The 25,959-nt window shown below is 47.1% G+C and overlaps 1 protein-coding gene across 2 annotated transcripts; it reads left to right on the forward strand.

Annotated features, from left to right (window-relative positions):
- Positions 1–274: 274 nt before the first annotated feature.
- On the forward strand, positions 275–22,637 carry LOC133128589 (sushi domain-containing protein 6-like). 2 transcript variants are annotated; one of them, XM_061242230.1, is made up of 6 exons: positions 275–532; positions 4,104–4,245; positions 18,372–18,566; positions 19,156–19,294; positions 20,052–20,479; positions 21,521–22,637. In XM_061242230.1, exons 2-6 carry the CDS (start codon positions 4,146–4,148, stop codon positions 21,544–21,546), a joined length of 888 nt encoding a protein of 295 aa, XP_061098214.1. In that variant the 5' UTR covers positions 275–532; positions 4,104–4,145; the 3' UTR covers positions 21,547–22,637. The 2 variants fall into 2 exon arrangements, with proteins under 2 accessions (XP_061098214.1, XP_061098215.1); XM_061242231.1 differs by lacking the exon at positions 275–532 and adding an exon at positions 600–1,044.
- Positions 22,638–25,959: the final 3,322 nt, after the last annotated feature.

Here is a 25,959-nt window from a genome sequence, read left to right on the forward strand (position 1 = left end):
TGCAGCAATAATACATTTACGTGACACTTATAGTATTTTGTATTTGTAGTTAGGAATGCGTGTAGTTCATTTTCTTGCCCATAATTGTGTAGGGATAGGATGGCTATCAGACCCAAGGGAAATCCGAAGTCTTGGAGCAGGCTGCGTGTTGACACTGACAAAAGATACGCCCTAAATGGTTTTACCAAAGTGCCTCGTGGACGACCCGCCCCCTTCTATATGCTGCGCTCTATGTATGCTACTTACCTAGGTCCTTTGTTCCCATGGAGACGGTGCGAGAGCGAGGCAGCTGGTGGAGCTCTAGGGTGTCTTTCCGCCATTGTCATTTGCTAGCTAGCGATTCCGAACCGCAGTTCCGTGTGCGTTTGTCTCCATAATTAGCTAGCTAGCTAGCTAGTTAAACAATAGTAAATAATATATAGCATACTCACATTATCCATAGTCTTGAATAATTATCTTTTCCTCTCCATTTCTGGGTACATGTCCGGACAGTGAATGAGAAGGGGGGTCCCTAAAGTAGGTCGTTGTGTAGGTAAGTGCTTTAAAGTATTTTGCTGTGTTTTGCCTTATTATTTCTCGCAAGCTAGCGAGACATTAACGTCACATACCTAGATGCCTACAGTAGGATGTTAGCCATTTCGTAGGCCTGCCACACTAGCCTACTGGTGACTGTTGCCAAATTAGCAGCAAACGTTTCCCAAGTTAGCTAGCTACACTTAGTAACGTTAGAGATGCCGCATCTAGCCCATTGCCCAACAAGCACTCAACTGCGAATACAGTTGAATCGACCAGCTAGCGAGTAAATTAGCTAACGTTAGCTGGTTCTTTCAATAGATCATGCTGAAGCGTTAAGTTAGAGATAACTTAGCTAGCCAACCACAGTGTTATATCTTCAACGACGTTATTCATGTTAGCTAATGCGAACTGGATCGACAGTCATCTGGCAAGCGAGCTAACTAGCTAACGTAGTTGGGTTGTGGATAACGTTATATTAGCTAGCCTAGGGTAAACATCGCGGCGGACACGTATTATGCACTAGACTAGGTAGGTAATTAACTTGGCTAACTGTGTAGGTAACGTTAGATTAACTAGCTAAATTATCTAACTAGCTAGATACTCTAACCAATTGCTGTATTGCTAGCTAATGTATTGATCAGCAGAAATATTTTTACACCTTCGTCTAGTTAGGTTAACTAGCTAACTTACCTTTCCAGAAAACAATGTATGTTAACGTTAGCTAGCTAGTTTACCACGTCATTTCTCTTAACCGATTTGCTTGCGGAGGTATTAACTAGATAGCTCTTTAAATTTGCTAGCATAACGTTAAACATTAACATTGGTGGCAGTGTTGTCTGCGTCAACAAATCAATAGGAGCTAATTTAGCTCGCGAACAGTAACATCAGTCATTTATTGGAGATGAGCACGAGTTGCTATTATCGCGGGTATAAGTTACCAATGTACGAGAGGGAGTGCTAGCTCACTGCAAATATAAAAAATGATAAATTGGCTAGACTAGCATAGCTGGTTGTGTAGCTTGATTGTTGGCATTGTTGACATTGCTTGCTTTCTATGGTAGCTTGCGTTGCTTTAAAATACAACTCAATTTCGCAGAGGGGCAACGATATCAAAGTAGATTTGTGGTCATTTTAACTAACATAATGTTAGCTGGTGATGTGGTAAGCAGGCATTGGCAGTGTTGTTCTCGCTTGCTTTGTGTCTGCTTGTAATCTGCTCTGTTGAGGCACGTGCCAGCGCGTGTGACTTAGCATGTTAGCTACTGTAGCAAACGTGATTACTGCTAACTTTAAGGTTGGACTTCTGCAGTCCCTGGGGGTGACGTGTTGCAAACTTATACTTGAAGGGTGAAAACCAAGATATTAATTTTACATTCTATAATATCATTTGTGTATAACAAGTTGGAATTAGCCCATTAACCACTAGAATGGAAGACCACTCAAGGCAGATCTTCAGAGTATATCTTACTAAAAAAATGCAATGTTTATTTATTTGTAAATGATCTATTTTGGAATGAACTTATGAGTAGATATTGCACTACTAAAAATACATTTCAATGTGTCTTAAATCCTATTCTGTATGAATGGACTTTTCTGACGATTTTTAGGTCAGTGATATCAATGTTTGCATGTATATCTGTATGTGTATCCGTTTGTAAATATCAGCACCTCCCGTTTCCTGTGGTTTCATAATAAACTGAGAAGGATGCCCTTGTAGTGGGTATCGATACCATCCAGCTCTGTGCAACCCTCTTCACAGCTTTGTAGTCTTTTGACCACTGCTGGGTCACGTTAAGCCTGAATCACTCTTTTTCTCCTGAAAATATGCTGGGCCGAGCGCCCCAGGCCCCCTGAAGTCATCCGCTCTGACCTGTGGGGCGGTGATCTCTGGCGGCCACTGGCTTGCCTGCTTTTGCAGACACAGCTGCACGTTCTCCATCCCCCCGCCGAGGACCGGGGGGGAAGCCCGCAGCAGCTGCGAGCCCGAGGGAGTCACGTTTCCTCAGCCGGCCGCATCCCTGCGAGTGGCGGGGAGATGGGTCAGGGCGTCCGACACGGGTCTTTACCCTCAACAGCACCGCGAGCTCCATGTTACGACCCAAGCGAACTCCGTTCTACCCTCTATACCGAGAGTTGCTCAAATGGACCCGTTTCAGTTGAGATTGCCTTTCCCCAAATCTCCTGGACTGAGATGAAAAATATAATTTGTTACTGTAGAAGTTATTATTTTTGTGAGCAAAACAAAGGAGAACAAAGAAGGAACTTTCAGGTGAGCCTTGAACCCTGGTCTCCTGCAAGAAAAACAGTGACACTGACCGCAACACCAAATCTGCTGGGAGCCAGAGCTGCCTTTTCAGTATATGAGTCTGCTTCCTTTTACATTTTCTGTTTTCCATGATCGGTTAGCAAACATGCAGGCGCGAGCTTACAATGCAAAGTTAACCTTTTGACACCACCGTCTGCCCCCAGGCTGTTGAGGGCAAAGATACAGCAAACCGGGCAGGGTAATATTTATGCGAGAGGCTGACCGTGGTCCACTCGGCGACTTTGGCGAAGGGCCAGTTCGGCCGCCACCGCGGGCGGGCCCGGGTCTGTCGAGCTCTCTCGCAGAGGCAGCAGGCGGCAAAGAGTTAACGACAGGCCAAGGGTCGCAGAGTCACGTGGGACCTCTTTCCCTGAAACCAAAACAAGGAAGAATCTGCTGCCTTTTGTGTCATTCCAGAGCTGGGTGTGGGGCGCTTTCGCTTCTGGGAAAGGGCAGGCAGAGAGACATTCAACACACGTGAGCCGAGAGCACACTGACGGGGGCCGTATGCTCAGCAAAGGGGCTGGCTCACTTCATTCTGAACTCGAGTGGTCACAGGCTCTTATCCCATATGAGAACTGCTGATACACCCTGAAGTGTATCAGCAGTGTATGAAGCTGGCTGACCGTGCCAGCACTGGCCCGGCGTGTTTCGGGTACATTTTCTGTGGTTTCACAAAGCAGGATTACTGATTTACATTGATGACGGCACTGAGTAAAAACCCGGGACGGCTCTTTTTGCTTCTGTTCGTGTTCCGGATTTGGCAGGGTTCCGGGTTAGGGCTTTGTATGGGAAGAGACTGTTCGAGGAAGGCGTCTCAACTGGCCAATACTTCCCTGTACAGGAAACTGGTACTTCAGCTTGTCAAACTCGCACGGCTTTTGTTGGCTCTATTACAACATTAAAAAGAGAACTATATCCGATATGTGAGAGACCCGGCTTATTGTATTCTCAATCTTCCTAACTCACCCCTTCGTCCTCACCCATCTACGACTTTCACTTAGTTTGTTTTGTTTGCGCCTATGGAAAACGTTGGACGTAGTTTGCATTTCTCTGTCTCATTGGAACTGTGTCACACAGAAGGCATCTGTTGTTGCAAATCATACACGTGAACTGTTTTTCAGAGATGAAGGGTGTTTATTTTTTTTCTCTGTATGTTTGTCAAGCTGAGGGAGGTGGGGGGTCGGAGCAGGGGGGAGGGAGGTTGGGAGATTGTTTTTTGGGGAATGTTAAGAGCCGGCGGCATTGACGATGGTCTCTTCCCCCCCCGCGCCCCCCCCAGGTTCAGCCGAAGAGGACCCCCGCTTCGCGACCGGAGTAGAAGATGTGCCATGGGATGGTAGTGCCTGAGACCCGAGCCTTGGCCCTCGCTCCCGCATCTCTGCTGCTCCTCCTGGCTGTCCTGTCCACGGCGCACGCGTCAGGTAAGCCTCCCCTCCGCCCGCGGTGGCCGCTACGCCTCCTCCCTCCCACTGCTGCACCGAGTGCACCTCCCTCTCCTCCCCCGATCCCTCTGCTGCTCTTCAGCAGAGCTATGCTCCCCCCGTCACCCCCTCCTTGCTCTTTAGCTCCCGCTCTAAATTGGTTTGGAGGACAGGCGTATTTGGATCGTCTTCTTTGTGCGGCATCCGGCCGCGGGATAAATTTGCTCCCGTCCTGTGTGGTCAGAGGCCCGATTACACACTTTCCTGTGAGGGTCGTGTGATGGCAGTCTTCGGTGGACTGAGATATTGTGGCTTGACTTTTTCTCTGGAGCTGATCAGACGGTGAGAGGTTGACTCCGTAGGCAGCGGGAGATGCAGATTACTAATGTCACTGGTGCCTTCTCAGACCAAATGTTTTTTCACAATAAAAGCAACGTTCATTGCGGTAAGCTTAAGGAAGATACGGCAGGTGCAGAAGGGGGACACACGCACACACTCATACATACACAGTCCTTGTCTCCTTTCCACGGCGGAAACCTAGCAGTTCAGGTTGTGTTGCCATGGTGAAGCCCCTCCCCCTCCCGTGCCACTGGTGGAGGACGTTGTCCTTGTGCTCTGAGGGGCGCCGATGGCTCAGAGCTATAATCGATTTGTAAAACGCACCGTCTGTAAATAGTGGCTGTTCAGCAGCCCACCCTGTTTATGCTATGCCATCGTGTACAAACAGGTTCATGCTGCGCAAGATACAATGGCCATTGCATACATGCTGGTTTATGCTGCGCGAGATATGATGGCCTGCACATACATGCAGGTTTATAGTGCGCGAGATATGATGGCCGTCACATACATACAGGTTCATGCTGCGCAAGATAAGATGGCCGTCACACACATGCTGGTTTATGCTGCGCAAGATAAGATGGTCGTCACATACATGCAGGTTCATGCTGTGCAAGATAAGATGGCTGTCACATACATGCAGGTTTATGCTGTGCAAGATAAGATGGTCGTCACATACATGCAGGTTCATGCTGCGCAAGATAAGATGGCCGTCACATACATGCAACTTTATGCTGTGCAAGATAAGATGGCCTTCACACACATGCTGGTTTATGCTGCGCCAGATAAGATGGCCGTCACATACATGCAGGTTCATGCTGTGCAAGATAAGATGGCCGTCACATACATGCTGGTTTATGCTGCGCAAGATAAGACAGCCGTCGCATACATGCTGGTTTATGCTGCGCAAGATAAGATGGCCGTCACATACATGCTGGTTTATGCTGTGCATGATAAGATGCCCGTCACACTAGTTTATGCTGCGTGAGATAAGATGGCCGTCACATACATACAGGTTCATGCTGCACAAGATAAAATGGCTGTCACATACATGCAGGTTTATGCTGCGCAAGATGAGACAGCCGTCACATACATGCTGGTTTATGCTGCGCAAGATAAGATGGCTGTCACATTCATGCTGGTTTATGCTGTGCATGATAAGATGGCCGTCACACTAGTTTATGCTGCGTGAGATAAGATGGCCGTCACATACATGCAGGTTCATGCTGTGCAAGATAAGATGGCCGTCACATACATGCTGGTTTATGCTGCGCAAGATAAGACAGCCGTCACATACATGCTGGTTTATGCTGCGCAAGATAAGATGGCCGTCGCATACATACAGGTTTATGCTGCGCAAGATAAGATGGACACCGCGTACACACAGGCTTACGTAACGCTGCCGAGAAACCTTGCACGTGCCCAGTTCGACCTTCATCTTTAATGAATCCAAGAGGAAGGGGTTTCAAGCATGGGGGGCAGGGTGTCCTCAGCTGGCTCTCCAAATACTGTCAGAAAACTGTGTGTGTGCATGTGCGTGCGTGTGTGTCCTTGTGCTGTGTGAAGCAGCTGCTTGTGTCTCGGCTGCTCTAATCACAAGCCGCTTCGCTGACATTTTCCTTAGCCAGCATTGTGGACTGGTGACAAATTTGTGTAGAATTGCTGTTGACATGATTGCTATACTGAAGGTCGGTGACTGTGGTGAGAGTTGGCCCCTGCTCTGACCTCTTAACTTTCAGGGGTGGGGGGATGCCCCATACTAAACTGTCTGGCCATTCAAAGTCTCCCATCTGCTGTTTTGTGCTGTCTGGTTTCACAGGAAGTGAGTGAATTATGATGAAGTTGAGAACGGGAAGTGGTGTGGAGTCATTTGTTGACTTTCTGGAAGATGCCCTTTCAGTTTCCCACACTGCGAAGCGCACTTAACAGAAATGAATTTTGCAAATCCGATCTTGCGAAGCCCAGGCTGACCCCATGCTAAAATGTTCTAGACATTTTCTATAATGCTCCATCTCCTTCCAGTGATTCATTTGACTGTGTAATCTTGACGGGCTTGAAACAAACTAATGTTTAAAGGCTGTATGACAAGCTGTCCATGTTTGATGAACATTTTTTTCAAGTACTCTGGAGTCTGGCTGTAATAACTCGCTTATTTTTTGTGTTCCATTGATAACAATTTGGATGTTTTCTTCATAGTGTAGCTAAAGTCTGTGACTAATGGCACACAGTGTGGCCATGCTAAACGTTGACTGCTGGTCAGAGCCATTAGAGCATGCTACTTGGAATTAGGACCAAGATCCGGGAAATGTTTTTTTTTCCCCTCAGCGTTTCCTTGAAAGAATCTTGGGTACCGGGAACATGTGCCTTTTGTTTATTGAAACTCCGTTCCGAAACAGTGTGCCTTGGGATCCATTATTCGACCACATGGTGCTGCGGAATAAATGAGATTCAAAAACACATTGTCATTCAGGATGACTGAGAGCTCTAGCACTTCAGCTCTCAAATTGGAAATTGAACAGGGTGATGAAATTTTGTGCATTTAGCCAGCTGCGTCTGTTTACGCTTACAGTGTACCCTGAAGCGGAGTGAGACTCGTCAGCTTTGCAAAACTGGATTTTTTGGTCACGGTCTGCGTTTGCCAGGCTTGGTTTAACCAGCTCTGCGACAGGCACATCGCATCTGATAAGCTGCTGTTATGTAGAACCTCATATTTGCAGCGGTGGTATCCGATGTTCCGGATTTTTCTTCTGAAGTGACAGGTGGTTGTGGTAACTCTTATCTCTGACCTGGTGGTTGTGCCCCAGGTTTGCGTCTGTGTGAATGGAACTGTTTGGAAGCGCAATGGCTCAGTAAAAACACTCTTTTCTACTCCACTGCATAGTACAGTTCTGTAAAATCCTGGCTTTGGGTGTCCCACACATAACTAGCAAAAATTCCCTCCAGCTGTTCTTTGTTTTGAGTTTTTGGCTGTCACGGGAAATGGGCAATTTTATCTGGGGTGCAATACTGCCCCTGGAATAAGGAACTGGTCTAAATCAAAGGGATATTCACATGATGCTGAAAGAACCAGATTGTCGCAATGTGCCAGTAATGGAGTGAAAAGTTTAAACCAATAAGTTGCTGCGCTCATTCCTTTTAAAATGTGAGGACAAAAGACACTTTCGTGTGTGTGTGTGTGTGTGTGTGTGTGTGTGTGTGTGTTAGCATGAGAGTCCTTAGCCACCAATTTGACATTTTCATTCCGTGCCCAAAGCAGAGGGCCAGGCAAAGCTCAGCCCTGAGCTTTCCCAGCTCATTCCGAGTCTGCTGCTCATCATAAGGCATGTAACACACTGCAGGATAGCCCTGCTCCTAGCATCCCCTGCCCCTCCAAAGAGGGCTAACAGGAAGCAGCAGCAGCTACAGACGCCTCGGTTTATTCGTGTGGCCTGCTAGAGCTATTTTATCTACTATTGCCATGTTCACATCGTGCCAAACAAGGATCTGTTACCACCATGTTCTAAATATAGTCCCCCCATAGCCTCTTTATCTCCTCGCTTCCTCTCTTTCTCTGATACATGACAGCAGTACTGTCTCCACTCTCCACAAATAGTTGCCCTCTCATTCCTGGGCAAATGACTCGGTGTTTTCACCTTCATCCTCCCACTTTCAGCTCTATTCTTTGGCCTGTATTAAGTAGCCCTGATGGTAAGATCGTGGGTACTTTGGAAGTCCGGGTGCAAAGACACAGGAAGAGTATCATGACCTTTCTGGTATCTATACAGCCTTTGGGTTAGCCTCTACTTTTACAACCTTTGTTTCATGAACAGCAGTTTCTGTTATTTATTAACTGTTAAAAAGAGAACTTTTTTCTGTTGTCCATCTTTTGTGAAAAAGTTAGCTATTTCATATTGAACAGTACGACTTAAGGCTGGGCAATTAATACAAAATGAATTCTTATTAACGATAAGTGTCCCCAACCAACCTAATTTTGCTAATGTCGGTATGTTTGATACTCTTGTGCAACTAAACCATCCATTTAAACTACAACACCCAGGAGCCTACTTCTTAATGCCCAGTCACGTTTCCACCTCGTCCAGACTTTGTTTACAAATTCAGAATTGAAGTTCTTGTTCGTATAAACTTGACTTAAAAGTGCACTAACAATTGGAATTCAAGAACATAAAATCTGTTAATTTGAGACACACCTGCACTATAATGTCATGTCTCTTCTGACCATAATCTGGCACGTGTCCGGCTAGCAGCAGCAACTGACATCTGAAGTGACAGTTAGCTAGCTATATATCAGTAAAAGGTATTTGTTATACAAATTTGTTGTGGACATATGTTGGTATAATTTTATTTATAAAGTAAAAATGGCAAAATACTTGGCAGTATATTTATTAAAGTTACGATGAGAGAGAGAATGTGTTCTCTATTTGCTATTTGCGGCTAATGGTAGTCATCTCCTGTGACGCAAGTATATGTAGTTTTATTAGCTGCTGCATTGTATTTGAGCTATTCTGTTTTTTAATTTAATATTTATGTAGGCTATCGTATAAGATTTTTAGATTTAGTTTACATTTAATATTAAAAATCCGATAGTCAAACGTTCTATATTTGTCTTTGTGCAAAATGTTAATGGTACAATGTTCATTACAATTTTCATTATAAATATGTTAATTGTCAATATGTTAACACCTTAAGTACTGACACAAGCTTAACAATGACATACCCAAAATAAAATGGTACTACTCTTGAACCATTTTACCCCTTTTTAGGATGAGAAACAATTATGCATTTGGTCCATTGGACACGTGAAAAGGATACTGACATTACCTTATTTATTGTAGTATGTAGATTTCCAATAGGCTCCAGCCCCCCTGCGACCCTGATCAGGATAAGCGGGTTCAGATAATGGATGGATGGATGGAACTATTGCCGCTAAAGTAATGGCATCTTAAAATAGATTGTACAAATAGAAATGTGAGTTTTAATGCTTTCAAATGGCATATTCTGTTACCATGGTGATTGAAAATTGCACCCTGAAAAAATTCACCAGTAAGACTCAAGGGGTTTAAGTGTTTTATTAAATTATGAATTAAAATGTAAAATATTTTTAAATGTTCATAAAAAGGTTGTTTCATTTTCTGAAATTGCTTGTAATGCATGGAGATAAGAGGAAGTGGATGGAAGCATTCCTTTATCGTCAGGAAGCTGTGATGTCAGTTTAAAAAGTGTTGTTTTTGAACCACAAAAATTGTGTATTTGACGTTATTCAATGTATGAAATTATCGTGATTGAGATTACGGGCCATATCGCACAGCTCTAGTGCGACTGTCATTATCAAGGAAGGAAAGAACAACATTTCTGTCATTGTTTCTAGCGGTTTCACACAGTAGTATTTCTGTCATTCTCATTTGTAGTCATTTCATAAAGAGCAGAATTTCTGTTGTTCTCGGTTGTAGCCATTTCATAAAGAGCAGTATTTCTGTTCTCCTTTGTAGCCATTTCATAAAGAGCAATGTTTCTGTCGTTCTCATTTGTAGCCACTTCTTAAAGAGCAGTGTTTCTGTCATCATCGTTTGTAGCGGTTTCACAACGAACCCCGTGACCATAAGACGGACCCGCCAGCCAAGCTCAGAAGAACAGCGAGAAACCCAGCCCTGCTGAAGTGCGGCCCGTCAACGTGCCGTTCTGACCTCATTCGCGCAACGCCGCGTCCGCACCCTAGTTTCCAAAGCCCGCAGGTCTACAGCTGTGTTCTCCGCCCAACACTACTCAGTGCCACTTCCGCCCTACATACGACTCTGTGCAGTGAAATCATTATCAACACCTCACACCCTGTGCCACTCTAAACCGCAATTATGACCAACTAATCTTATCTCGTTCTGTATCAAGTACGTTATGTACAGAACGATTACATTCCTCCAGATCCGCCTCTTTGAAAGACGCCGGGCGCTCGTGTGACGGAAAGTAGCAGAGTAACGTGCAGTGATACGCATGAGGCTAATTGTGAGGGTTATGTAAGGGCATGTTCAAGAGCGATGAGAGCTCTCTGCTTGTGTGAAGGGGTTTGGGCACTGCAGCAGGTCTGAACGCTGGCTGTGGCTGGCAGATGGAGGTGGATTAGGCAGCGAATAAACAAGTGCCTTCGACTGCGAGGAGAGATGAGCTAGAGAGTCACGCTCCCGGTTCTGTGTGCGAAGGGATTTTTTAATATCTCTGGTGTACACCCGGCATTATGCTAGTGTGTACTGTGTATCTTTGGGGGTTTGAAAAGATGAGATTTGAGGGTGCTTGCGGAGAATGAGAGTTACACGATCTCCTGTGCCTGCTGCACCACCCTGGTGCTCCATATGGCCTATCTGTAGTTCCAAGGGTACTGTGATTATTATAGCTGTGATGATGCTGAATTCCTGTGAGGTGATTATTATAGCTGTGATGATGCTGGATACCTGTGAGGTGATTATTATAGCAGTGATGGTGCTGAATTACTGTGAGATTATTATTATAGCTGTGATGGTGCTGAATTACTGTGAGATTATTATTATTATAGCAGTGATGGTGCTGAATTACTGTGAGATTATTATTATTATAGCAGTGATGGTGCTGAATTACTGTGAGATTATTATTATAGCTGTGATGGTGCTGAATTCCTGTGAGGTGATTATAGCACTGCAGGTTCAAGCAGTACTGTTGGCAGGGGAGCCTCGGGCCTCAGCACATGTGAGGGCGGGTTCCTGCCTCTGTCAGTGCGGTTCCTGGCCCAACGGGTGAATAACGAATGACTGCTCGGCATGTGCAGACTACACGAGTTCCCCCCCTCCAAAGTCGCCCCTACCCCGGCCAGACATTAACGACTTCTCCACATGTGTGTCTCTCTCTCTTTCGCTAGAAAACGCAGACTAAAATAAGTCCCAGGGAAATACCGGGGCCTGCTGACGGCTTCCAACTCCAACTTGCTGTACCGCCTGAGCTCCCAAGTCGTCAAACAAATGCTCAACCGAAGGTCAGAATGAACAAGGAAACCAAGAGGCGGTTGTACAAAGGCAAATCATTTTTTTATTCCCACTTGAACCTCATAATTGCAGAGCAGAGTGCAGCATTACTCCACCCGAAACTAAGAACTGTACACGCCCTGGTGCTTGCATTTGTAAATATAGCAGCTTGTTGCCACCGCAAGCGCGTCAGAGGCCTTCCTGCGCGATGCAAAGCCCACAGTAAATATTTCCTGTTGCAGCAGCCATTTTAAATTTCCATTCTGCAATGCAAAAGAATGTCTTCCTCCATGGGAGTACATCAGAGTTGAGAGAGACTGGCTCTGAGCTCTCTCTGTGGCCCTGAGCTCACAGTGGAGAGAGACAGGCTCTGAGCTCTCTCTCTGGCCCTGAGCTCACAGCAGAGAGACAGGCTCTGAGCTCTCTCTGTGGGCCTGCACTCACAGTGGAGAGAGACAGGCTCTGAGCTGTCTCTGTGGCCCTGAGCTCACAGTGGAGAGAGACAGGCTCTGAGCTGTCTCTGTGGCCCTGAGCTCACAGTGGAGAGAGACAGGCTCTGAGCTCTCTCTGTGGGTCTGAGCTCACAGTGGAGAGAGACAGGCTCTGAGCTCTCTGTGGGCCTGAGCTCACAGTAGAGAGAGACAGGCTCTGAGCTCTCTGTAGGCCTGAGCTCACAGTAGAGAGAGACAGGCTCTGAGCTCTGTGGGCCTGAGCTCACAGTAGAGAGAGACAGGCTCTGAGCTCTGTGGGCCTGAGCTCACAGTAGTGAGAGACAGGCTCTGAGCTCTGAGGGCCAGCGCTCTTTGTTCTGCCGTGAGCTGAAGGGAAGGTATTCCTGGCTCACAGCTGTCTGAAATAGGGGGGATGGTAGGGAAGCGGTGTATGCCCATCTGCTCCTTTGAAAGCAGGCAGAGTGGGACGAGTGTGACAAAGGAGGCCTTCTGTATTTGGACTTGCAGCTCTCTTTCTCTCTCCCTCCCTCCCTCCCTTTGGGTATGTGGGCGGTGCTCGTAGATGCACGTGCCGGCTGCTTTAATGCATGTGTTCGCCCCGGACTGGAAAAGGGGGAGGGCCAACAGGGACTGTATGTGTGAGAGAAAGAGAAAGAGAGAGAGAGACTGTCTGAGTGTTTATGTGTGCATGTGGGAGAGATTCACCACGTGCACAGGACTGTGTGAATTGCTCCTGCTGGAGAGCCCAGAGGCCCTGAGCTGCTGTCGCTCAGAAGGGCGAGAGAAGAGCGCAGGCTCAGGACTGAGAGAGAGAGGAGGGGGGAGGAGAGGGAAGGCAGGCAGGCAGGATGGAAGTGCTTGCCCTCTGGTCTGGCCTATGATGAAATTGCAGCCGGATGTGGAGGAGACTGGTAATTTTGTGCTTGCGAGAGCTTTGTGACGTCTGCTCCGCAGAGAGTGCGTGGGAGCCGAAACGGGCTGGGAAACCCGTAGGCGTCACCCCGAACGGGAAGGGGTGAGAGACCCCTCCCTCTGCCGCAGCAGCCAAACAGCAGCTCTGCTTTCCATTGGCCTTCCTGCTCACTCGTCAGCTAGTCACACACCGCCTCCGTGTTTCCTGTTCCCTCTCCCCCCCCCCCCTCTTATTTACTCTTCTCTCCATCTTTCTTTAACCCTCTGTTCGTCTGTCCTTTCTCTACTCGAGCTCCTGCTCGCTCTCTCTCCCCCACTGTCTCTCGTACATCCTGAGAGCTCTTGGAGTAGACACCTTATGTGTACTTTGATATGAAGCACCACTGTTGGCCGCAAGCTGTCTGTCCCCTGTGCAGAAATAGACCAGCGGGTCTGTTCTTTACCCTCACTGTGCCGGTGTTGCGTCAAAGACATGATTTCAGAGAAATTTGGAATTGGCTCACTCCAGAGAAAGAATTGGCACATGGTACCACAGAAAGAGATGAATACCGAGTAAATGGTTTGTCCATTTTCTATACGGAAATCTTCCGCTTGTCAATGGTCACAATCGCATAAGCTGCTTTCGTGGCTGCAAACTATTCGTCTGATATTTCATCTGATATTCCTGGAGAATCGTGTTGGCTTTCATAATGTGTATGTCTTAATGTGAAATTGAGTTAAAATGTACAGACACCCTTACGCCATTTTGTGACATCATTGTGTGGGTCATTAAGGGGAACAAGATTCCGTGGGAGAGTTTCGACACTACACCGGGCACTCCTCGAGCAAAACCAGGCTTCTTTTTCTGAAGCTCATTTCCTGGTCATGCTGAATACTGCGGTTGGCTCTAGTGTTGGTCGTTCAGACCCGTTCAAGTCAAAGGTACAGTTGCGGTCAAAACGTGAAGTCAATAAGACTTCCCAAAAGAAAATGTAGTCCAATCTGTATTCTTTTCTTCTCATGTTTGCCCATGTGCCCATTGTGTTATTAGGACAACACCGCAATATTTTGTAGATGAGTCAGGGACAGATTACATCACTATTTCACGCACTTAGCCACACTCTCAGATGCTTCCCTACTGGCTCCAAATTTCACAAAATGGCGGCGCCTATAAAACGTAAGTTTTTAAATGCTTCTCGCTAGCCCATGCATAGTCAGCTATGTAACGGTCACTTTTTTCTTCATATTTCTTGTACAGTCTGTGTGTTTCTCCTAAAGGCTCTGAGTTCAGAGCCCTTGCGCGTGCCGGCACTGTAAGCAGACACCAGTTTTAGCGGTTCGTTGCGAGCGCTTGCCCTCTACGGCTCAGCAGATAGACACCAGCAGCGTCTCCTCTCGCGGCTGATGTTACTCCACACTCGCGGAGATGCTCCAACGAGAAATGGAGACCAGTTTTGTTGTGCCGTTACAATCCAAGGTCGTTGGCCGGAACCCAAGCCTCAGGCGTTTTCTGGGGAAATTGATCCCAGGTCTGTTCTTGGGGGGCAGACTGCTGCCTGGCGATCCTGCTTCATCTCTGAAGAAGAGTTGTATCTGTGCTCTAGCTCTGTTATGATCATTTTTCCCACTACTTTTTTCCCCACCATAATCATTGACTCAGGATAAAATTTTTATTTATCAGTCTTCAAGTTACCTTTGGGGGAGAAAAATAGACTTTGCGTCAGTATAGCAATTTCAGCTTTTTCACAGAGAAGGAAAAAGATTGTCCATCAGATAAATGTGTATTTTGTTGATTATTAATCTAGCTTCATTATGGCTGGTGGTAGCCCGTATTTCCAGCATGACTCTGCCCCCAATATCTGACATGAAAATGTAGTCAAACGGGAAGCTAATGTAAAAAAAGCATTGCCCTTGCTCTGTGATTATTATTTTTTTGCCTCACAAATCAGCAGCAGAGTACCCAAACTGTGGCACGTCCCCCTATGAATACTGTGCTAGTACAGTTGTTTGAGCACGCAGAGCAGATGGCGTTGTGTGAAAGTGAGGCCTAACCAGCAGGGCGGCGAGAGCGGACCCTCCCTCAGGCGTACACCTCTTCCCTGAACTGGCCGGTAATCGACGGAAGGCGAGCGTCGAGCTGACAATGGTTTCCTTTGTCATCTGCCCAACCCCCCCCTTTCCCATCAAACAAAGGCAGGAAGGAGACATCTTCTCATAGGCGTAGAACCCCTCCCCCCCTCTCCCCCACCACTTGCCCTATCAGCACAAACAAATATGTTCCCTGCCCCGGGCACCAAGGGTGCTTTTCACCGTCAGAGGAACCAGCCCAGCTACCAAATCCGCACGATTATGGAAGAACAGGGGGGGGGGGGGGGGGATGTGTGGATCAACAGGGAGAGCAGCAAAACAAACAACACAAAGAGGAAAACATATTTACTGATGGAGCTCAGAGGCCCACTCCCACGCGGTCTGCCCTTTGGTGCGGTCCGTGGCCGTTAGTAACAGATTGGGTCTGTTGTTGTGTTTTTAATGTAGGATAAGCCAATCTGTGCCTTCATCTCTTTAAGAAGGCTTTCTGGGTCATTATCAATCACTGTGACATCGAAAAACAATTCAAAAGCAAACGGCTACCATTGTAATGGTATATTGTGATTGGTGAGTTACAATAGCGGTCAAGCTAGGTAGTAATAGTTCACACTTGGTTGGTGTCTATTATCTTTGGTTTCCAAAGAGTAGCTCACAATCCTATTTTTTTGTCTTTATTATTATAATTATAATTTTTACAGGAATCTTTCCGATTACACAAGGATATATCTTTCCCCCCAGAGCTTGCCACGACACGCCGCTCTCTCTCTCTCTTTCTCTCTCTCTCTGTTTGCATAATTCCTGAACCTTCCAGAATAACGCAAGGACGGAACGTTCCAGCAACTCACCCTCCCCCCCTGCTGTACGACAGGCCGGAATGACAGATGAAAGACTTGGCGTTCGCCTTCCAGCCACGGCCTCTCAACACCGGCCTCGGCTCGCTCGTTTGCCCGTTCCGCAACCCGCTACCCCTCACCCCTCCCGCTCCTTTTTTTCTGGAAGATATCGATCGCGGCTCCCACAGGCTTGATTAAAGGCTAGCACTAGTGTAATGGCGCCGGGGCTGCTCCCAATCTGAGAGCTGGTTCTCATCCCTGGGCTTGCCTTACGGTGCGGCATGTCAAAACAATGCTCATTCGCTTATTTTGTTGTACATGTATCGTGTCTTTGACGTACTACACTGCCGGCTGCTGGGTCGGTTTTATTTGCCGTCGCTGACGTCTAATGTGAATACGTGTCCGTATTGATTTAGTAAATATCTGACTTTATAGTGGTTCATCAGAAATATAGATAGAACGCTGGTCTACGGTGTGGTTGTAGCTTGCCTTCTGGGGAATGTACCATTGGGGCAGCGGCTATTGACTTACAGCCCAGGCTCGTATAGACGCTCGTATAGACAGACATGCCTCGAACCCAAATAATTAAAACCTGTGAATTTGAGGCCCGGGTTCGTCCTGCACATCTCAACAGGACCACAAACGACTATGCGGACAGGCCGCTCTCCCCGTGTCTGGTGCTGCGGGGATTTAAAACCCGCCAGTCGCACGCCAGAGTCCTCGGCTCTCGATCCTTCACACCAAAGAGCGAGAGAAAAAACGCGCTCGTTAGGTAACTCCCGAACGGTTCTCCGAGGCTATCTTACGCCACCGCACCGTTTTCCCGTTTGTCGGAGGAGGGGGGAGGCGGAGTCGATACAGAGAGAGGTTTCTGCGTGTCTCAGCGTGTGCCTGCCAGGACTGCAGCAGGGCTCTCTGGGAGAAGGGGGGCTGGGGGCAGCCAGTCAGAGGCCAACCGTAATCTTTGGAAGGCACAGTGAACATAGGGAGGGGAGGGGTGAAACTGAACTGCACGTTACTGTGTTTTTCTGGTGTCGAGTCAAAACATACACGCACGCACACATGGACATATGGACAGGCACACATGCGCGCACACAATCGCACTTACAGATGGCACGCTGGATAGTGGATAAATCAGTGCCCCCCCTCCCCTTGTTCTTGTACATTCCGGGTGTCGACGGGCATATGGCAGACTGGATTGAAGCAGGGTGAAGGCAGGGGGGTCGCTGATCCGTATTATCCTACGCCTTACGGCTCGCCGTTCCAACATCGCACCAAGCGCCCGCACGCTGGTTTTGAGCCCACCTCTCCCGAAGAAAGGCATGGGCTTAGAGAAGGGCATCCCGTCTGCCGGGCGATTACGAGGCACATCGACGTGGGATCAGAGGGCAAACGTGCAGGCCCTCCTCTGGGAGGGTCACGACCTTTCTGCCGATCCCACAGCGGCTGTCCTCCTGTCACGTAAGGGGAGATTGATGTTCTTCTCACGCCTGAGGGGGAAATCCACCGCGCTAGGCTTTGTGCTGGACGACGAGGCTCAGCAATTCTGTTCTTCTGAGAGGAACCGGTAGGAAAGTTCTCGGTTTCCTCCATCATAGATGTAGATGTTATGTAGTGTAAAAGCCAGACAGAAGGGTTGTCACTGGATGGCCACCCAAGGAAGGATGGAAGTCGCCCCCAAGTTGAACGTGTCGTGCTAATCCTTCCATGTCAGCCACGCAAGGAAACATTATGGCCAATGGGATTCAATGGTGTTTAGTCCTTTTCTAAGAAGGCCTTCTAGTGGCAACCTCAAAAAGGGGAGTTGTCACCTTTTGGAAGGGTATGCAAGAGCAGGGCAGCAATGTCCCTACCAGTCCTGGGTCAAATGCTTCATTTCTGTGGTTTTACTGTGCTTGTTTTGTGTATCCAAACCGGCTCAATTGCACCAGGCAAGATCAATCGAGCACAGAAAAGTATTTGAACCTGATTTTACACATGCCCCGCACCCCTTCCCGAGCACCCCCTCTGCCACCTCCACACCTTGTGCTCTTTTAGGGGTCCCCAGCCTGAACTTTGTGGCGGGGCAAGTTTCTTGGAACCTTTAAGTATGTTTTCTGATCCTGGGATCCTCACCCAGGCTCAAAGGCATCCAGGGGACCTCCATCATAAGGAAAATAAATAAATAAATAATTGTTGTGGTGTTTCCCCAAATCTAAATATAGGCAATTGCATAGTACATCTGGCTAGGGACCCCTTACAGTACCTTCAAGGATGCCCTGTTGAAAAACCACATTCTTAAAAAGTCTTAGAAATACCACAGTCAGTGGTCTGTTTTATCTATCTTTTCATGAGAATAATGCGAGACTTATGTTTATACAGCTCTCCTCATGTAAGCGTTAAAAGCCACAAAAGGCAAATACGATAAGAGTACAGAAAGTGAAAGCAAGGCTTGTTATATCCTTGAAATGCAACCAGTTTCGGTGACAGCGCACGTCGCCTCCACCCACTATTCAACCCAGGGGTTTCTGCATGGCTTACCCGTACTCTCCTGTGTCTTTTGGCAGTTTGCCGGCCGCCCTACGAGCCAGAGAACGGGGGCTACACCTGCCACCCCTCGCCCTGCCACCGGCTGACCCCTGGCACTGTCATCGAGTACTTCTGCGATGAGGGCTACGCGCTCAAAGGGGACTACAAATACCTCACCTGCGAGAACGGGGAATGGGACTCACCCATGCAGATCAGCTGCCACCTGAGCCAAGGTCAGTGTTCTCCTTGGGGTCGGTGTTAGCCACCGACGCTAACGGACCTCACGGTCTACGCACACCTTCAGAATTGTGTAGTGGGCTAAGGTTCCTGACTTGGACCGAGAAGGTTGGTGGTTCAAGCCCTGTGCAGCTGAGCAAGGCCCTTAACCCCACATTGCTCCACAGGGGATTGTCCCCTGCTTTGTCTAATCAACTAAGTCACTTTGGATAAAAGCATCAGCTAAATATCATGTAATAATGTAATAGTAATGTATGGTCTTTGCATAATTTGCAGTTTTGCATCATTAGCACCTTATTGTCGCTGCCACAAAAAAGCGAACGCTAAAGAGGAAGGAGTTACTTTCCATGAACAACAAACTTAAAATGGTTCCTGTGGTGGGGCAGTAATGATTGGCTCTTCCACCAGGCCGGTGTACAGTGGTTGGCTCCTGTAACAAGTCTGTGCAATGTTAGGGTTGTTTACAGCGATTGGCTCTTGTGCCAGGGCAGTGCACAGTTATTGGCTCCTGTAACAGGAATCTGTGCACTGGTTGGCCCCCGTGTTGGAGCTTTTTGCAGTGATTGGCTGTTCTCTGCTCCCCAGGGAAGGAGCCGAACTCTCCGCTGGGAGTACCGGCGCTCTCCATCGTGGCCTCCACCGCCAGCTCCGTGGCGCTCATCCTCCTCCTCATCGTGCTCTTCGTCCTGCTGCAGCCCAAACTCAAGTCCTTCCACCACAGCCGGTGAGAGGAGCCCCCGCACTCACGCAGCGACTGTTCTCAGATCAGCACCATCCATTTGAACCCTTCCAGTCCCAAGCCCAATATGAAGTGGCTGATCCCAAAGGTTCTAGCTTTACCATATGGCTCTCTTGGGATTTTACAGTTGTTACGCTTGAATGTCATAAGGCACTCTTGGGGCTGGAAGGGTTAAAAGTTGCTTATTGCTAAAATTCACCATATTCTATACAAGGTTACAGTTATTCCATATGAGGTTATTACTGTGGCACACTAGCCTTGAGAACATATCAAATACGGCTGCTCTGCCTGTCTTTGCCCTCTTGCTGTCACAGTTAGTCTCTACCCCCATCCTGTTTACATTCACAATCACCCTCATCTTCACTAGCTGCTTGTTTTCATGAATGAAAATGTTCACATAGCTATCTAGCAAAATGGACGGGTCTGTGGAGAAGCTGGTTGCTATGGTAACAATGCTCACTCGCAAATGTAGTCAGACACAGTTCTGTCTGTAGGCACTTTGTCGCCAACGCAGGAACTGGTCTTTAGTGTCTACACTGTCCTGCTTACAATCAGTTAGTGCTCCAGTCCGTTAGTCTCCGACCTGTCCTACTTACAGTCACAGTCTTTTTTTGCCCTAGTCACAGTTGGTCTCAGCCTATCTTGCTTAGTCACAGTCTGTTTACCCTCATGTAGTACCAGTCAGTGTCTAGCTCATCCTGCGTACAGTCACAGTCGTAACCGTGCTCCTTGTGTTGGGCAGGCGGGAGCAGGGAGTGCCCGGGCAGCCCGTGTCCATCGTGGTGGAAGGGGTGCAGGTGTCACTGCCGTCCTATGAGGAGGCGGTGTACGGCAGCGGGGGCGGGGCCGTGGCCCCCTCGGAGTCGCGGGTGCAGATTGTGCTGTCCGAGGGCCCGCAGGCCGAGGGAGGGGAGGCCCCCGGACAGGCGGGCGCCGAGCGAGCGGCCCCCGGCCCCACGCCCTCCCTCTCCCCCTCCCCTCGCCTGTCAGAGACTGTGCTGGTTCACCAGGTGCCCTCCTCCTCATCCTCCTCATCCTCCTCCACCTCCTCGCCCTCCTGGGTGAGCGAGCAGCCGTGTGCCGCAGCCCCCCGCCCCCAGAGACAGGACTCGGAGAGCAGCGACCAGCACAGCCTGCTCTCCCTCGCCTCCGCGGAAGAGTTCGGTGATGGTGAGTGTGTGTGTGCGTGCGTGCGTGCGTGTGTACGTGTGTGTGTGTGCGCAGGCGTGGGACGATGTGGGCAATTGTCTGTAAGGGAGTGTTCGAGTGTTATTGTATGGGATTGAGATTCTTGCATGTCTGTACACTGCTGAGGCAGAACATTATGACCACTCACAGAAACAATTCTCGTAACAACGGTGCATGTGAAGGTCTCAGATATTTTAGACCCTATGGATTCTGCCTGACAGACTTGATTGGCATGTGTCCAATCTGCTGCTATTCAGAACTTTGCTACAGACAGCGTTGTGCACTCAAAATTCTGTGGTCACATTAATGTCCAATATTTGCGTGATGCACAGTAACATGATAACACCGTGTCGTGGTAGCGACACAATAAATCTGGTCTATTTTAGGCAGGGTATCCGATGGAAACGCTGTAAATATATAAATGCAGATACCATAGTCGACTTGGTACAATTTGGCTTGTATTTTTATGTAACTGTAAACTTTGCCAATGCATTTGATTTTATACGTCACAGGGCAATCTTTGTGGTCCTTTTAAAGCAGGGAATTTTTGCTTTCAATATCCGATGGATATGATAGGCTACTGGACAAAGGATTTTTCTTTCATGCCAACAATTACACTTGATTTTAGGAATAGTTGAACTACACAGTAGGAAGGTAAGCTAGCTCTGGCCAACATATTCAGCAATGTCTGCTCACTGAAGTGTTACGGGACCAACGTAGTCCGATAAAATAAATGAAATATGTTGTTATGCTTGAATTATTTAGCTTACGAGAATGGGAAGTAATTTTTATGATATATTAAACAGATCTAGGCATGTGCTCGATAATTTTTTATGGGTCACTTTATAATTCTGTCCTGTGATTTATAATTGAGATATTCTGGGTACTGTTATTTCTTTCTGTAGCTATGTGTGATGTAATGACAATATGTGGTTAAAGTACATTTTCTTGTGTTGAATATTCATGCGGTTTCAGAATTAATGATGGCATTGTGGGTAATTGAGTTTTCCCTGTGTCCTGCAGATATTCCATTGTTGAAGGAGGCCTGATTCCCTCTACTGCCCTGCTGCTCTGACCTTCCTGCTGCTGCTGACCAGGACTGTCATGCCCCCAAGTCTCCATCTTAAACTCCTATACCCCTGCCCACACACACACACACACACACACATATACACACACATACACACACACACAGGGCATGTCCTCTGGCCTGAAAACTCACCCACAGGGAGAAGCTCATCCACTTCCAGGCCTCGAAGTCACCGACCTACCCAGCGTTGGTCTCTACTATATACAGATATACACAGACTCTGGCCTACACTTCATTAATCATACACAGATCCACAATACACAGATATACACTCGACAGACCCTTTATCTAGCAGCTGGCTTGAGAGGAAAGCGCATAGTGTCTGCCAGGCCAAAAAAAAAGAAAAAAGAAACTAACAAAAAAGAGCTAAAGGATGAATGCGTACACAGGTTTACCACGGCCATTTCGTTTTTCTCTTTCGCGCTTACGAGCTAGTGAACCGAGGGCGTCGTCAAACGAGTGCCCCCCCCCGGTCGGCCCCTCGCTCCGCTGCATGCTGTCTGCGTTCTCACCAAAGCGCGTTTTCCCAGGTCGCTCGCGGCAACGCACTGTGAATGATGCATGAAGGCCGCGTCGGCGTGGCCGTGGGTTTTCTGCGCGCACAACGGGCCGACACGAAAAAAAGGCACATTCGCCTGCTTTTTTCCTTTGTCACGTTAATGGTTGTGTCGCGCCTCCTGTTTTCTGTTCGTTGTTTTCCCTTTTTTTCCTTTCTTTTTTTTTTGTACTGTCCACTTGCCTAAAACTATCTTGCCTGTCTTTGTTTGGTAGTGGTGTCACGACGTGCCTGTTACTGTTAATGACGAGGGCTTAGCTACTTCACATTGACTTTGGCTGTTTAAATTTTTTTTTAAATTATTTTAGGGGCAGGACATGTCAGAGAACACAACCAGTTAGTGTTGTCATGTTGACGTGTAAGAAAAGGGACTTAATACTGTTGACGTAGAGAAGTTATTTTCCCCGTCGATCAAGTTAGCGCCGTTTTCTCCTTTCGCCGTCTAAGGTGAGTGAAGGATGTTGTCTTGGGGGCTGGGGCGTAGGGGCGTGTGGGAACGGGGAAGGAAGGGGGGGGGGGGATCCTGGCGCTTAATTCTATCCAAATATCCGCACATCTGTCTGTGCCTCAGTATACCGCTGTGTGGCAGCCGTGAGAACAAAGTGGCGAGGTCGAGCCAACGGACTTTGGAAATGCCGTCTACGAGGCAGAAGGCTGAACGCCATGCTGTCGGCTATGAGGAGCTGTGCTCGTCTGCGACAGGACGTAGCGGTTCCCAGTTCCGCTGTTCGGCTCCCCTTCCGGTCGAGTTGGGTGACTGTGTTCCAACCGGTCTAGCTACGCTACGCGTTCGTCCGGGCTCCTGTCCCCGATCCCGCCCAGAGTGGCAGCGAAGCCTCCCGATTGACCGCCAGGCGCTCTTTAGCTGCCCGGGATTGGCCGGGCTTTCCATCCGTCTGTCTCTGGGCCGCGCAGCTCCTCCGAGGCGGGAGAACGACATCGCCTTAAGGCCCGTGCACAGCGTTCCCCCGGCCTCGCAAAAAACATCCGTCTCGGGTCACTCACACACAAGAGAGACTCCATCTCCCAGCAGCCTTACATTCATCGGCCATTTGTGGCATCTTTAACAGATTTACGCCGTCTATTTCTTATTTTTTCCATTTCCAGCAACGGAAGTGAAGTCTATAATGTCTTTTGTTTTCCACCGGCAAAAAAAAAACATTTTTATTTACAGCAGCTTAATATGAAACTTATAAAGAAGCCTGAGCACCTAAAGATACCGTTTTTCTTTTGATAATTTATTTGTTTTTAATTCTTTTTTTAATGTTTTGTTGTAAGGGAAAGGAACGCATACAAAATAAGTTCAGAGGGGTATTGTATGGCAGTGCTAAAAAAAAATGGCCCATTTCCTGTTCTTTCCAGATCAAATCCTCTGTGGACATGGTACTCCTGAAATGTCGAACTGGAATGGGCTTTGAATGGGCTTAAAATGGGGCTTTAGACAAAATTGGAAGGGAAAAAAAAGAAAAAACTAAAAGTGTCATCAGTGTTGTATAGGATGTTTCTTTTCCTTTCATTGCTTTAAATCGTTTGGGTTTTCCTTTGGACTTGTACATTGCAATGGGTGTGACGATAGTATTTTAATATTTGTATAAAGTTTAATTTAATTATACAGTGTATATAACTATTTCTAATTAAAGCTTTCTTTTGAGGTGTGCAAAGTGGTCTTTTATTTGTTCTGACGTGGAAACATATAAATGAGATATTTGTGTTATTGTGTTGTGTGTTCCATTTTGTGTTAACTTTTATTATGAATGCACTGAAGCAGATGCACAGCTTTTAAACATGAAACCAGATGCCATTTTTCAGAGGATGCATAGCGTGTTCAGGATTGGGATCTGAACATAATTTTCTGAAATGAACTTTACTATAGACACTCAGTTCCTGTTGTGAAGGAGGATCACCTTAAAAGTCTGACTGAAATGGTTAACAAGCATCTAATTGCATGTCATGCTCAGCAAATCTTCTTTTATAATGAAAAATAAAGCAAAAATAAAAATAATGCATTATATTTTTCAAAGTCTGCTTTTAGAAAGTTCATAGTATGATTATAGCCGCTCAAGTCAAAACCATATTTTGACTCCATGCTGTGCTGGAAATGCTCCTGACATTTCCCATGTGCAAAAGGCTTGTAAAAATAATGTTATTGGTATGTTTTTTACAAAATGAAACCTATAAAAATCATATGTACTTTTTCTTTACATGAATATGGCCCATTTTATAGTGATATACTAGAAATAACTGAAGTGCCTTAAATTAATTCACTAGCTTTTTGCCATGTAAGAATTTCAGCAAAATGTTATGCATTTAATATTTTCTTTCTACTCCATTTGTGTTTCTTGTATTTTTTACAAACATTTTGCACATGGGTTGCTCTGTTACTAGTTCCAACCCTCAATTTCCTGAATATAGCAGTTTCCCTGGTTAGAAACATTTCATTAATGCAGTTTAAACCCCTCTTACCTCCCAGGTTGTAGTGCCAAATGCACACGTGTTTGCTCATTCCGGGTCAATTTTGTAGACTGATAAGGAGTGCTCTTCTCGAAAACATTGAGAATACACCGATGGGCCAAAACATTATGGCCAGTCAGAGGTGAAGTGAATAATGTTGATTATCTCGTAACAACAGTGCATATCACGGTCTGGGATATATTTGACGGGAAGCGAACAGTTTGTTCTTGTAGTCGACATGTTGTATGTGGGAGAAATTGGCGGGTATAAAGACCCAGACAACTGGGTGGGAATATCACCGAAATGGTAAGGCGTGTGGGGTCTCAAGGTACGTGTTTGGCGTTTACCTGGTGAAGAGATGGCACCAGGATGCACTCTGGGAAGAAGACCAAGCCGTTGGTGCTATGGGAAATGTTCTGCTGGGAAACCCTTCATTGACATTCTTTGACACCTGCCACCTACCTATACATCACTGTAGACCAGGTACACCCCATCATGGCAATGGTATTCCCTGATAGCAGTGGCCTCTTTGTCAGTGCACTTTACCACACTGCACACATTGTTCAGGAATGGCTGTAGGAACATGACAAAGAGGCCATGCCCTCCGAATTCCCCAGATCTGTGGGATGTGCTGGAACAACAGGTCAGATCCATGGTGGCTCCAACTCGCAACTTACAGGACTTAAAGCAGCACTAGTGAACTAGTGAACCCAAACTTGGTTCAGATAATCTCATTTAAATCAGGTGGTGTAGTGCTCGGTTGAAGCAAATGCCGGCAGACGTTATGGCCTGCAGGACATGGAGTTGAGTTGTGCTAACTTTGAGCGTCTGCTGCTGACGTCTTGGTGCCAGATACCACAGGGCACCTTCAGAGGTCTTGTAGAGTCCATGCCTCGATGCGTCAGCTGTTTTGGCAGCAGCGGAGGACCAACAGCATATTAGGCAGGTGGTCATGTTTTGAGTTTGTTGGTGTAATGCTAATTCTTTTCAAGTCTAGTTCATTGGTCATGCAGCCATGGAGTTGTTTGTGGAAGCAGACTGTGGCCACTTTTGACCATAGGATGAGTTTGCTGGTATTCAAGACCACCCAGCAGCCTGATATAAACATTTTAACATTGTATCAACTTGAATGGAAAGACGTTTCCAGACGGGACTGGGACCTACCACCCCCACTTATCTTGATTCACGTGTCTGTTATAGGCTGGAGTGGCCTTTTCTGCAACAAGCAATATCTTACTCATTTCACGGTAGTTCTGGAGGTATAATGATACTGATTACACAACCATAAAAAGATAAGTTATTGCCAATATTTTGATATTACATTACATTGTAGGCATTTGGGTGATGTACAACAAAGTGCATACC

The sequence above is a fragment of the Conger conger genome, chromosome 5 (genome assembly GCF_963514075.1).
Source record: "Conger conger chromosome 5, fConCon1.1, whole genome shotgun sequence".
NCBI lineage: Eukaryota > Metazoa > Chordata > Actinopteri > Anguilliformes > Congridae > Conger > Conger conger.

Bases quoted from the DNA above. Each gene is read 5' to 3' on its own strand.
- LOC133128589 (XM_061242230.1), top strand. From the start codon at position 4,146: ATGTGCCATGGGATGGTAGTGCCTGAGACCCGAGCCTTGGCCCTCGCT. The intron at 4,246-18,371 runs GTAAGCCTCCCC...GTCTTTTGGCAG, and splicing joins GTCCACGGCGCACGCGTCAG to TTTGCCGGCCGCCCTACGAG. The intron at 18,567-19,155 runs GTCAGTGTTCTC...TCTGCTCCCCAG, and splicing joins CAGCTGCCACCTGAGCCAAG to GGAAGGAGCCGAACTCTCCG.